At 39.7% G+C, this 14,334-nt stretch overlaps 1 protein-coding gene across 1 annotated transcript; it reads left to right on the top strand.

Annotated features, from left to right (window-relative positions):
- Positions 1–4,403: 4,403 nt before the first annotated feature.
- Positions 4,404–13,617, top strand: lrif1 (ligand dependent nuclear receptor interacting factor 1). The gene is made up of 3 exons (XM_034087831.2): positions 4,404–4,771; positions 8,438–10,511; positions 12,150–13,617. The coding sequence occupies exons 1-3, from the start codon at positions 4,734–4,736 to the stop codon at positions 13,029–13,031; spliced, it is 2,994 nt and encodes a 997-aa protein (XP_033943722.1). The 5' UTR covers positions 4,404–4,733; the 3' UTR covers positions 13,032–13,617.
- Positions 13,618–14,334: the final 717 nt, after the last annotated feature.

Genomic DNA, 14,334 nt, shown 5'->3' with positions numbered 1-14,334 from the left:
GAGATGGGGTCGTTACTAAAAAAAAGTAATATATTACATATTACACATTACTTTTAAAAAAAAGTAATATATTACACTACTTCGTTACTCTCTACATAAAGTAATTTGTTACTTTGCTCGTTACTTTACTCGTTACTTTACTCGCAGGGCCGGCCCGCCCCTCCCTGCAGGCAGATCACGCAGACTGCTAAAGTTTCAAATGTTCTCTTTAGTTCAGTTTCCATTGTTGTCGCATAAGACTGATCCAGATAGCTCCTGAATGTTTTCCTATCTGACCATGGCTGTCCTCTGTCTCCTGCTATCTGTATATTTTGCGCAGTCTATCTCTGCTCACGCTGTTGCGTCAGCGTGTTGGCCATGTATTGCACTGGAGCCAGACTGGAGCACACCGCAAAGACTTCAGCCGAGCACGTACGAACTGCGCATGCGTGAGTGGCAATAACTCTCCTTTTGCGGCTGTAGTGTGTATTCATCATTCAAAACAGGCAACAACCGGAAAACAGAGAAGAAGAACAGACTACGTGTGTGTAATAAATAAACAACAGCTATGTGCGTTAGCTTCACCATAGCATGTGTTCTTTGCAGGTGTTTGTTGAGGTTTGATTATGACTGATTTTAGAAAGTAACGAAGTAACGCGTGTCGGGGCAATGTTAGTAACTGTAGTGTGATTACTGAATTATAAAAGTAGCGCGTTACACTACTTCGTTACCGACAAAGTAATATAATTACAGTAACGCGTTACACCCAACTCTGGGTGTGACTGACCCAAGCCTCGTTGTTCTGATAGCTCCGCCCCTTCGCTCCAACCCCCCTCCCTCCCCCCACATCTACAGGTGAAAATAACTTTTACGACACATTTATCGCAAGAAGTGTCACAAAAGTCAAGACCGCAGATTCGTCGATTTATACTGCCACAGAGCAGATTCGTCAAGTTGTAATGACTGATTTGAGAGGTTGTAATAACCAAGTTGCAGTTGTAATGGAAAATATATTTAAAAAATATGTATTTTTCTGCAAGTGAACATTTCATCACTAAGTTCATTTTTTTTCTACAAGCTACAACACTTTTTTTTTTTTTTTCTTCTGTGACTTCAAATTTGGTTCACAGTTACGTGGATATTGTATACAAGTGTACATTTGGTTCACAGTTACGTGCAGTGGCGACTGGTCATTAGGGGCAGGTGGGGCACAGCCCCACCTAGTGTCAGCAGAAAATATTAAAATAATGATTACAACAAAATGCAAAAAATAAATTAAAAAATATATTAAATATATTTTAAGATCATGTTTAATCATCTGATTCGTCTGTACATTTCTGTTTTAGTCTGTGCTCTTCTAATTAGTGTCTACAGCGTGTGCCTATTGAGCTGTTTAGAGCCATGTGGGACAAAACCTGATCCTGCCCCTCCCTCTGACTGTCTAAGTGAACGGTGACTGCAAAAACTACACTGCGCATGCTCAGAGTATTTTCCTATTTAATGTGTGTGGCAAAAAATAATGACCATAGGGGCAAAGTGCTGCCATCCCCACCATACGTCATCTCACATCCTTCAGAGCTGATTGGCTGTAAGTACGTGTGCCGCGAAAAGTGTGGTGTGTGAAGAGGAGGAGAGAGAGCTGCAGTGAGGCGTCCTAAAACCAGGAAGTAAGCTGCGCATGGCTTCCCTCCACAAAAAAGCAACGAGATTTCTCCATAGGATTTTAGAAAATAGCTCAAAATAAGATCTGTGGGAAACGTAGCTGTTAGATAAATGCACGTTTTGTTCAGCCGGATAATATCCACATGTCTACCCTACTTTTATCATTTTCGAATCAAACATCTATTGATTAGATTAGATTTATGATAGACTTTTGAAACTACAAGAAGATAAGGAGGACTTTTACAAAAAAGTAATAGAGATTTTTGTCCAGAAGGATAGGCAAATGGACTTAATCTTCAAGTCAAGGTAAGACTGCAATTTTATTGAAAATGGGATCTTACTAAGAGAGAACAATTCAATATTTAAATTATAAAATTACATTTTTTTTGGGTATCCTTCTGTTGAACTGTCTGTTTAAAAGTAATTGAAGCATCAGACAAAAAAAGCTTTTGAAAATAATATTATATTTTGATTTAATATATTAGTAAACCTGAAGAGTCGGTGCCAGTGCGTCACCAGCCATGAACCTCTCTGCAGAAGCTTATATATAGACATCTGAGTTTTTTGTGCCCCACCACTTTTGTACATATAGAAACGCCACTGGTTACGTGGATATTTTATACAAGTGTAAATGTATGCACACAAGCTCAGATTTTTTTTCTGCAAGTGCTCACATCAGGTTTTACACGCTCTCGCATTTTGCACCATATCTACCTTCATAGTTTTCATTGTGATCGCTACGTTCCTTCAGCAGGATACTGCAGTGATTCAAAGGCCCTTTCTCATTTCATCAAATCCCCCTCCTCGACTCCTCGGTCCTCCGGTAGTGACCCGGAAATTAATTTTAGCGCGCCATGTTGAAGGACACCTAATTTCTCTAAATGCACTTCGAGGACCGAGGACCGAGCGTCGAGGAGGCTCTCTGGAGGAGCTATAACCGAGGATACACTGATGGGTCCTCCACGGTCCTCCACAGCTCCTTCATGGATGCATTTCCGGCAACAGAGATGTTTCAAAGAGTCGTGACGCACGGCCGGACTTATCTCAGCCAATGACAGCTCTGCATGCATCCCCTGGATATTATTTTATTAACTGCTTTCATCGCGACGCGATGTTTACAGTGAGAACAGCTGTGAGGTCCGTGCAGAAAGCAGAGCAGTGTGTATAATATATATCACTCAGTATAACAGGCCTATTACTCTCTGTATTTGCTGTAGTTTAGTAGATATCTACAAACAAAGAGTCGATATTTTTCTAAAACCATTTAGTGCTTCACAATAAAATACACAACGGCTGTAGCCTGTTTTAGGAGCTGTATTGTGCGTGTGTGTGGTGTAGATGTGTGTGGTACAGTGTGTGCATAGATGCAGCGGACAGACAGGTCGTCTCAGTTGGTTTGGTGTCCTCTGCTTACTTTTAATACTTGTAAGTACAACTTTTGGCCCGTAATTTATTTCCCTCATTGTAGCGACCAGAGGGTGACTCTGATAGTGTTACGTTATTATGAGTGTTACGTTATTATGAGTGCTCTGTTTGATTCTGAAATTGTATATATTTATATAAATATATACATATGTGTGTGTGCGTGTCCGCATCTGTAGCCTGTTATTGTCTCATTATACCGCACTGTGAATGAATCAAAGTAAATATATAAGTCATCATGAACACATCTGTCCATCAGACAGAGGGCTGCTGTGCCTTCTGTCATCATTAATGGACGTCTTTTTAAAATGACCGCTCAGAGGAGAGGAGTTCTCATTTCTCTAACCGCCTGCTGCTTCCCCTCATCTCCCCTCGGTTCGGTGGAGGAGCCGAGGGGGGGGAGTTCGAGAAATGAGAAAGGGCCAAAGTGTGATTTTAGCAAAGGAGTGCTTTTGTTTTGAAATCACTTCCGTGAGTTTTGCCCCGCCCCTCGCTCCAAGGACCATTTTACCATTTAGTAAGGTAAAAAGCAAAAACGCCTCTCAGACGCTCTTCCGTTTACGTGTTTAATAAAGAAAAACAATTGGACGGTAGATACACGGATTGAAAAGCCTCACATAAATCATAGTGCCCACAGCTCCGTGGGAATTATTATGTGCAATTCATTTCTTAAGGTTATACTAACAATTTAAGTCATGTTTAATGATCTTGAACGTCACTAAAACATAGCTATTAAGAAAGCTATTCATAAATGGCTAGATCTTGATAGCAATTATTTTTATAGTTTTGTGTTAAAATATTCAGGAGTTAAATCATTTGAAATGCACAGTCCTGAATGTGGGTTTGTGATGAATGTGGGGATCTACAGGACACACATTTTCAGAGTAAAGGCTTTCACATTATTATAATTATATTTGTATTGAAATGTAGATTTTACACCACAACGGAACACAAAAGCAGGACCATTGCATTCCTTGACTAACAAGAGAAAGATTCATTCATTTAAATAAATATTTAACAACAAATGGGCCGGTTCTAAGGGGTTATTCAGTTAAGCCTGATGAGAGGGGATACAGCTGTGCACATGTCATTATTAACATACGTCGTTTAAGAGTGACGTTTGAGTGAACGAGGACGTCCCAATTAATACCTGAGGACTCCTCTGTCCTCGCGTCTCCTCCTCGTGTCTCCGGAGACGGAGCTAAGACGCAAGGAAGGGACGCGAGTGAGGGAAAGGAGGAGGTGAAATATTCAATTGAGACGAGCCTCACTAATTCAATAAACCGGAAGTTGTGGTTGCGACTCGCCATTAAAGCAAAGAAGAAGAAGAAGAAGAAGAAGAAGAAGAAGAAACCGGAAGTTTGATGTAACGGATGCGGAAACGGAAGACCAGCTGATCAGCTGGAGGAGAAACGTCGAGTTATAAATACTAATAAAACGGTGTTTTGTAGGCTATAAATGACCACTGCGGGGGTTTAAGCGACGGATATAAGTAACTTGCTTTGACGTTAGTTTCCTGTAACCCTTTTTGGCTTCCATGTAAACATACCTAACATGACCGATAGCACACTGTTCTGTCGCGAGAGTCTGTAGCTGCTTCAGCACGCTGAACTGCTGCCTGGGAGAAACGGGCTGTGATGGGAACACAAGTCTCACCTCCTTCATGAGTCATGAATCCCGTCATTAAAGAAATTGGTCCGGTTCACAGGTACGTTATGAAAGTTAAATCCATCTGATGTCATACTGTAACAATATCATTTACTGCAAGGAAAGTTAAAAAACAAACTGAGTGATAAACCGTGGGCAACCACCACTGCCCTTTTATTGTTAGGTTCCCTGTGATCTGCGAGGGGATTCATGGTTGATGCTGATCCTAAAGGGAGGAGTTTACAATGTCACAAAGGTGTCTGTCTTTTGTCTTTGCTAAGTCGCGACGGTAATTTAGTGAACCTGTATGGCATTGAAAGGTGTCGAAAACTGATTGACGTTCTTCCTGCCTGTTTTATGTTATAAGCAAATGTATTGATTGATGCTTTTACTGAACTATTGAATATTAAAGTTTTTTTGGATTTGCCCACGCTGGCTCTAAAATAAGCTTTATAAATCACTGGGATACAGCAACAATTAATATTTGAAAATACAATTATTATTATTATTAATATGATATAATGTGTTTAATTGCATATGGAATTCAGGGACATTCTTTCAAATTAGACTTAGTCCAAAGTGGTAACACTTGAAAAAAGAATCTGACATTTGGATTTAGTGCTCGTCTTGATTTGCTGAAGTCTGTTTTACAATTCTGTTATTGCGGCCAATAGAAAACGGATTATAAAATACATTGCCTATCAATAGTCATCATAGAGTGGCGAAGTCCCTCCCCTTCCGTGGGAGCTCCATGGGACCTTATTTCGAAAAAATAATGTATTGAAGTCAATGGAGAGAGAAAGATTATCTTTCGATCCCGTTTGAATTGTGCCACGAATTACACATATGATGTTTGTCAATTTAAAAGATAATTTTGCAAGTCAACATTTTTTAAATGTGTCGTAAAACTGTGAAGTAACACTTTTTTTTGTGTGAAACCGCTCAATGACCTACTTTTAATGAGGTGAAAAGTATTAAAAGAGGTGAAAATCACTACAAGTCTGGGCATGTTGAGAGCTGTGCATACACACAAGGGGAGTTGGTTCCGTAAGAGCCAGCATGCAGGACCGGGATTCTGGGAATTGTAGTCTTTCTAGTTGCGTATTTGTCATAGTCTTATATTTCAACAGTTTTACGACAAACTGTGACTTTTTTTACATGGAAATGATTTTTTAAGATTGACAAACATCATATGTGTAATTCATGGCACAATTGAAACGGGATCGAAAGATAATCTTTCTCTCACCATTGACATCAATGCATCATTTTTCAGAAATAAGGTCCCATGGGGCGGAAGTAGATGGGCGTGACTTCGCCACTCTATAGAGGATATCCAATAAATGGTTAAGAAACAACCAGATGTGCAATCACCGCTAAATGCATTTGAACTCAGGGGTATCTTCTCTTGCACTTTATATGTCGTAGCTGCTATATTGTACTCCCATGTGGTAAATACTTGTGTGTGCTGCTCTTGCTCTTTTGCACTTTTTGCATATCATGTATTTTGTTTTTGCTATGTTTGTAAAATGTAATTTTCTTAAATGTTTTATGTGAGGGACTGCGGATGGAAATTAGCTCACTTGCTAAATCTGGCACTGTTACGCTTGACACATTTTAATGTATTAAGTCACGTGATCGGGATAAATACAAATGCAGTCTAGTAGGAGCAGGTTTAGTGCGTAATGGATTACATGTAATGAGACTATGTAATCAGGATGCAAAAAAGGCAACTGTTATCCCTTAAAATTACAACAAATATGTTATCAGATTACTGTTACATTTGTCAAATGTATGTTGCAATTAGGGTTGCAGAGGGGCGGAACATTTCTGGGAAGTTAAGCTGGGGAATTTTAGAAATATTAGATGCAAAATGAAAGAAAACATGACATTTAAACAGATTCTTTAAAAAAAAATGTTTAGGGAGAACAGAACACGTTTTAATTATTTTATTGAACAATTATTTGTTTCATTGAAGAAAGAAAACAGGAATGTTGAGTTAAATATTACTCATCCCCCCCCCCCCCCCCAACCCCACTCATTAAAAAATGAACAAAAATGCACCCCCCATCCAAAAATCCTCACAAAGTCCCATTCAAAATGTTAAATGAAAAGTTGTGGCTTCATTTGTCTTGTGCTTTGGGCTCAAAAGTGTGATCCAGTCTTCTCGAAATCATCTGTGCATGTGATGGAGGAATGCACAGTGCCTGTAGGGGGTGTGGTCTCAATAGCCATGCAGTAAGCAGTGTGCTATGGGATGGATTCTCAAGTGTACTTGAATGGCATCTGTTTGTTTTAGTCAAGATTATTAAAATGTACTTTCCCCAACTATATTTAAGTTCCCTATGAAGAGCCAACCTTCAATTTTGAAAATTCCCATGTTATTCCCATCAATTCCCGTTAATTCCCATGGAAAGTTTCCATCTTTGGAAATTCCCGGAATTTTGCAACCCTAGTTGCAATACATTAAATAAAATTAGATCAAAATATTACAAAGCCTATGTTGTGTGTGCTCTTAATCCATATATACTGTAGTAAACAAAACATCTGTTTGTTGTAAAAGGAGCTGATTTTATTTCCGCTTTGTGAACTCTATTGTGTTGTAGGCTTATTCTCTAGGTTGGAAACTATACACCTACTCCCTGAATGTTCTTCATGGTTTACACTTTCTTTGGTTAATTTGTTATTTTTTGATTCATTCAGTATGTGATCCCACACATTATAAAATAGTGTTTGGGGGCTTAACTGTATTTATTAAACTAAAACAGTTTGCTTAGATGGTATTTGTGCGTGTTACACTGTAGTATGTGCTCATGTGTTTCATTGTTGAACAAAAGCCTGCATTTGCTTTAGGCAGGTTTTCCTATAATTAAAGTCTCTGATCAGATGACACATAATGAAACTGTGATAATATGAAAAATACAATATATCATCAAATTGTTATGGGTTAAATGGGGAATTTCTGGGCGAAAACGTATTCATGATGGAGTCAGGAGTCAGACAGTGTTAGGCTAGCCTAGCAGGCTATATGTTTCACCCTGCTAACAGCCTTTATACTAAGCTAGGTTAACCCTGTCTGGAGCTTAGCTCTGTACCTAACACACACACAAGCTAGACATTTTACACTGCAGACATCTTGAATTTCCGCTGAATAGAGTGCCACCCGGAAGTAAGCTGCGCATGGGTTCCTTCGACAAAAAAGCAATGCAATTTCTCCATAGGATTTTGAAAAATAGCTCGAAATAAGGTCTGTGGTTGACACACATTTAAGAGACGGATCGCGCTTTGTTCAGTCGGATAATCTCCACATGTCTACCCTACTTTTATAATTTTGTAATCATAAATCTAATCGATAGATTTATGATCGATAGGTTTATGATTAGAAAATTAAAAAACCTCTATGGAGTTAAGTCTATTCATTTAATGCTTTACCTCTGTGTTACGTACCATGACAAGTCGAAATGTCTCCTGTGAAGGAGGCTTGTGGATATCAATCTTCTCGTTTCAATCAAAGAAAGAAATACAAATTTAAAAGCAACTATTTCTTGAAGTACTCTGAAATGCAACATTGTTGGGATCTAAACCTGTGTTGTTTTGCAAATTGTATACAAAATGGTGCTGCGTTGGACAAAAGCTTTCATCAATGGAATTTGTCAAATCTAAATGTGTTTTTTAACTTTGAATCTTAACTGTTTTTCATTGACATGTTTCTGTGCCTTTTTTCTCTCAGCAACACCACCATTTCCTACGAGGCAGTACCTGCTGTGGGAGCCGATGGAACCAACATCATGAAACTGATTCCTGTACAAACGGTCAACAGACCGTTTTTCCAATCTCCAACAAGCCAACCTGAAACAGATCCTACACCACAGAGAGCTGAAGCCATGAACATGTCATCAGAACCTGTCCAGATGTTTAAAACAAATATGGAACTTACTAACTCAGTGAACAAGTATTTATCCCAGCAACAGAATACAAGGTTAAGGACCATAGCTCCAAGTGCAACACCTGCAGCTAACATTGGGATGTCCGGAAGAGTTCCGAGTCATCTCCCAGTCACAGTGAAATCTCTAGAACTCCCTAGAGGGAAGTGCCCACAGACTCCCTCTAACACACAAGTCCAAACAGTCCCAGCACCTGAACTACCTAAGAAACAGATTTTGACTTCGTCGGCCAACTCCTCTCCGAGTACAGGCTTGTTCAACGGGTTAACTTTAAGCTGTTTCAATCAAGAGTTTGATCAAAAGATGGATTCTGCATTTAACACGCTCCAGTTTATTTGCAAGGTGGCAGGTAAACATTCATTAAGACCTCGATTAAAAGATTCACCACATTTAACATTAATTCCAAAGGGTTCACAAAAGCCCAACAGCCCCATGAAGTGGGTAGTTGGTGAAGAGGATGGTTTAATAGTTCCAACTCCTGATCCAATTAATTCTGTAACTTCAGAAGTCCTTCGAATTGTTGCAGAGAGAGAAAATGCTGAAAAACTCTGCGAAGTCATGACCAAACCGGGTCCAACTCTCGAGCCTGTGCCATATTTTGTTGCTTCAGAGATTCTTCGAGTTGCTGCAGAAAAAGAAAAGGCAAGTAAGCAATGTGATGTCATTTCAAAACCACTTTCTGGGTCGAGTCCAGGCACAAGCGTACACAGACAGAATCACAACTTGGTCATCAAAAACAGAGAGGATGCACCACAGCAAAAGCAGGTAGATATATTTAACATTCCTCGTATGGCAGTGCCTACAAGAAGCAGTGGGGAAGTAGGGAGAAATCCGAGTCAGATTCCAGTCACAGTGACATTTCCAGCACTGGGAACAACCGCGAGAAACGGTGAGAAGTTAGGGGAAACCCCCAGTCAGCACCCAATCACAGTGAAATCTACAGCACTACCCAGAGGACATGGCCTTCGGAGTCCCCCTGATACACAAGTCGGACCAGTCCTAGTATCTGTAGTACCGCCGGCTATCAAGGAACATGTTCCTACTTCATCAGCCAACTCCCGTCCAAGTTCAGGCTTACCCAATGTTGTCAACTTGTCCCCTACCACAAGTGTCAACCAAGGAGTTAATCCACACAGTGATTCTACACTTGAAATACGCAAGTTTATTTGCAACAATTCCAAAAAAAAATCATCTGGACCTCCATCAAAAGATTCAAAACCACACTTAAGATTGATTCAAAGGGTTTCAATAAGGCCCAACAGCCCCATGAAGTGGGTTGTTGATGATGATGGTGATGATGATGATGATGATCATGATGATGATGATGATGATGATGATGATGATGATGATAGCGGCCCAATAGCTCCAACTCTTGATCCCACTGATTCTTCCGTTGCTTCAGAGATTTTTCGAGTTGTTGCGGAGAGAGAGAACCTTGGAAAGCACTGCGACGTCATCCCAAAACCAGAATCTGGGTCAAGTCAGGGCAAAGATGTTCAAGGACAGGAAACCGTAATCGTTTGTGATGGTAAAGTGTTTTTGGTGGCAAAACATTGCAGCTTACAATTTGAAACTGGGAAAAGTAACCCGCCCTTGGCAGAAAGCAAAGCATATGAATTCAACAAAACTACCGGACCTTCTTGCCAACAATCAGTGAAGGCATCTGCTCTTCAGAAAAGGCGGGGCCTCCAAATAATCCCTCAAGATGAGTCATGCGAAGTGATTGACCTGTGTGATGATGGCGATCACGAGGACTCGTCTCAACCATCAGTTCATACGCCAGGAGTCACTCATCCATTCACCTCCGACAGCAGCAGTGGAATATGCTGTCGAATAGAAGAGGATACCGACAAAATTGAGGTGAGGACAATTCTATTGCTACATTACATGTTATACCCCATAGTGTTACAACAGGATTCCATCACGTGACTGCAGTTACAATGGAGCAGGCTTATGCATACGAAAAGCCAGTCGGCCAAAAACCCTGTAGTTTTCAATGCCTCATCTCCTCCAAGATATTTACCTCTGTACACGCTATATTTTTCAATAAGGTAAAACAAATACGGTGCCCCACATTAATTTATGTTGATGAACAAGTGAACATTTCCTATTAATACGACATGTTCTATTCCTGAGGACTTGCAGTTCAGGGTTCAGAGCATGTGCTCAATCTACAAACGGACTCAAAGCACAAATGGAGTTTTTTTTTCTTTCAAAGTTGCGAGTTTTAGCTAATTCAAAACAACTTCAAACTAACCATCAAGACCATAAGCTCATTAGGAATATGTTATAAATAATAAAGGTAATAAGAAGTGTCATTTTATAATAGACCTTTATAGAAGCAGACTTGTTTTTGCTGGTTATGAAAAAGAACGCAGGATTAACACTTGCACTTCACTTTTAATGCCCTAAGGTTGCTACTTTATCAATAGGCTGAATACAGACTGAACTGTTTAAAGTATACGATTCCTCTGATCCTCTGAGTACCTGCAACCACAAAGTGACATGTATTGTTTTCATGGCTAACTGCGGGGACATTTTGTTTACCAGAAACTTAATGTGAGAATACCATCAGGTGTTACACGTGGACACCTTCGATTGGCTGACAACTACTTAAAAACATACCAACGCCTAACATGTTGTCGTGTGTGTGTATTGTATTACATTAAATTGCAGTACAGTAAAGAAATGACAAACAAGGTTTGAGTTCAATTCGAAAAAGTGTAACAATTAAAATACCAAGAAATATTATAGGCAGAGATATCACAAATAACACATTTGCATTTAAGGGGCTTTACAATAGAACCGCCAAGAAACAACTCCACTAAGTCATCTCAAAACCATAAATGCATGTTTTTACATTTCTGTTTGTGTACAGATTGAGCAGTCTGATGCAAAAGGTGAATCAGTTGGTTTGAGAAGTCTTGGTAGTTGTATTTAATGTTTTAGATAGAACCAGGCTAACGGTGTCCCCCTGCTCCCAGTCTGTATGCCAGCCTAATAACGTCCTGACTCCAGCTGTGTAACTTCAGCTGCATCCACGTCCATGCGCCTTTTGCTTTTTGCTCACGGTGGGCCTTACGGTAAAAGTTACGTGTTGTTACCATGGTCACTTCCACTGGTTCTGCTGCTAATACAGCTGTCATCTGATTGGTCCAGACTAATATCTCAACATATATTGGATGGATTATTATGCAGATGTTTTGTGAAGAATAAGCCGCCGACTCATTTCATTAGGTTTGGAACCAAAAGGTCCTCACACACTGTGACATTCCCATCAACCTCATCTGTACCTTGTGTTTGGTGCTAAGTAAGAAATATCTCATTACAAAAAGATGCTGATACTTTAACATTATTGCTAAACATCCGCATTTTTTATTTTGAGCATGCTGACAAAGCATCTATGCCCAAGAACCGCTGTTGTAGAGACGCTAATATAACTTGTATTCTTCTTTTATGTATTGTTTGAATTGAAAGAGTTTATTTTTCTTCTCGCAGTGCTCTATGAATCCTGCTACAAGTTGGACATCGACGCTGGCAGCGGAATCCTGTACGATTGCCGATCCTCTGCTGAGACACATGTTTGGAATAACAGCCGATGTGAAAATTAGCCTGCCGAGAATTGACAAAGACTCGTCTGCAAAACTTCTACTGAGTGAGTCCATAAAGTCGGTGGAGGATAATCAGGAACAAGCGAGCGGGTTGCAACAGGAAGGTGTTTCTGTACAGGACCTTTACAGTCTACAAGACGGTAACAGCTGCAGTGGTGCCGTCAATGTCCCAACAGGGAAAGTACTGAAGACTGAACCAGAGGATTCTGACAGTCCAACTCCTCTCCATGCGTTTTACTATTCAAGTAGCACTCTGGACAAGGGAACATCATGTCATATTAAAAGTGAGCCAGAATGTAGATATGTGGAACCCATAGATGAAGATTTCCTCAGCACAGATGAAAGCAACACCCCCAACTCACGGGACATCGCTGGCCGGCCACAGACTCCGACTTGTGTGGATCCGAACACAAACACGGGGAGAATGGGAAGAAAAAGGAAGCGCACGACGTGTCCTTGTTGCGTCCCTGCGGGGGGGCACGGTGCAAGGCCCCAAGAAGAGCCCAAGAAGTGGGCATGGGGGACAGCGCAGACGAGTAGAAAAGGGGGAAGAACCAAATTTGCTAAAAAAGTTGTGAAAACATCTGGAAAGATCAACTGTCAAAAAGTGAAGGAGTGTAAGACTGCTGAGGGTCTCGTGAGTGACAGTGAGACCACTGAAGTAGTCAAACTCCACGAACAGATCCAAAGACTCAAAGCGCTTCTGTACGAGAAAGAGGACGCTTTGAAACTGATGACAAACAGCGTGGGCGGGGATCCAACAATTTGAACTCTAATATTATAGGAAACGTTTTTTATTATTAGTATAGAATATGTTGTTCTCCCACTTATGTTTGTTAGAGTTAGCAACTGTAAAATCACATCTAATGAATAAGAAATGCTTTAGTAAACACTGTCAGTATGGACTTTATAGTTAGTAACTAAAAAGCTATTTGCTTACTCATTAAGTTAAAAAAAATGCTTAAATGTAATAATTCCTAAATAGACTAATACATTATTCATATTTTATAAGGGAACTTGTACAAATAAATGACTGTTGAAGTGACTCATGTGAACACTTATTCCATGAATGTTTGGATGGAGTTACAGTTTGACTTTAGGGGTGAGGTTATCCTGGTCAGCAGGTTCAGGTGACCAAAGTAATCACTGAAAGAGAAGGGACATTTATTGGAAAGATTAAAGGAAATAGAAACTATATAAGATTTAATTTGGAGTAACAAGGCAAGCATTGTGTATATTGTATGCAGTACTGTTAACATTTAAAGTGGTGGAAAAGTACTCCTTTAATTGTGTAAAAGTAGAAATACTATGTTCTTGAAATATACTCAATGTGTAATAAAAGTACTCAGAATGGCTCTTCTTTTTTTTTTTTAAACAATATTTCAGAATATTTGTTTATAAGCAGTAACAAAAACATGTCCAATTATTTGGAAGTTGTAGTGTGTAAATGTTGAGCCATTTGTAGAAAACAAATGTAGAGTAAAAGTACAATTGTCTCAAAAGTGTAATGGAATATAAGAATATGTAGCATTAAATGAGTAAATGCACTTTGTTACATTCCAACAATGGTTATCAAAATACAATGAATTGTTCTTCAACTGAAAGTGAAAACAAAATAAAATGCACCTTCGCAGCCTTTTGCAATATTATGAGATTACTTGAGAATACTCTTTCCAAACCAGAAGTAAGACTTAAAGCTGTAAAGACCTCCAGACTAAAACATATATAATTGAAGTACTATAGCTTCAGTATTTCAATTATTTCATAATGACATACCCAGTAATGAATTGTGTAACTGGTTCCAAAGAAAATATGAAAATGTTATGCCACATGCCTCTTGTTAGCTGTAATTGCTGCAAACAACACGGCAGTCAGAGCTGTGTGTAATTTAACGGTGTTTCCTCTTTGTTATTGGACAGCCACCAAGTCAATACCAGCCCTGGGCTCTGGTCAATACCATAGACCAGTGGTTCTCAAATGGGGGTACGCGGACCCCTGGGGGTTCGTTGGAGTACTGCAGGGCCAGGGGGTAGGTGAGATTTATTTTTATGTTAATGAAAAAAAAACATTAA

Source organism: Pseudochaenichthys georgianus, chromosome 7 (assembly GCF_902827115.2).
Source record: "Pseudochaenichthys georgianus chromosome 7, fPseGeo1.2, whole genome shotgun sequence".
In the NCBI taxonomy this organism is placed as follows: Eukaryota; Metazoa; Chordata; class Actinopteri; order Perciformes; family Channichthyidae; genus Pseudochaenichthys; species Pseudochaenichthys georgianus.
The sequence above is the reverse complement of the archived record's forward strand: the minus strand, read 5'-3'. Positions and strand labels throughout refer to the sequence as shown.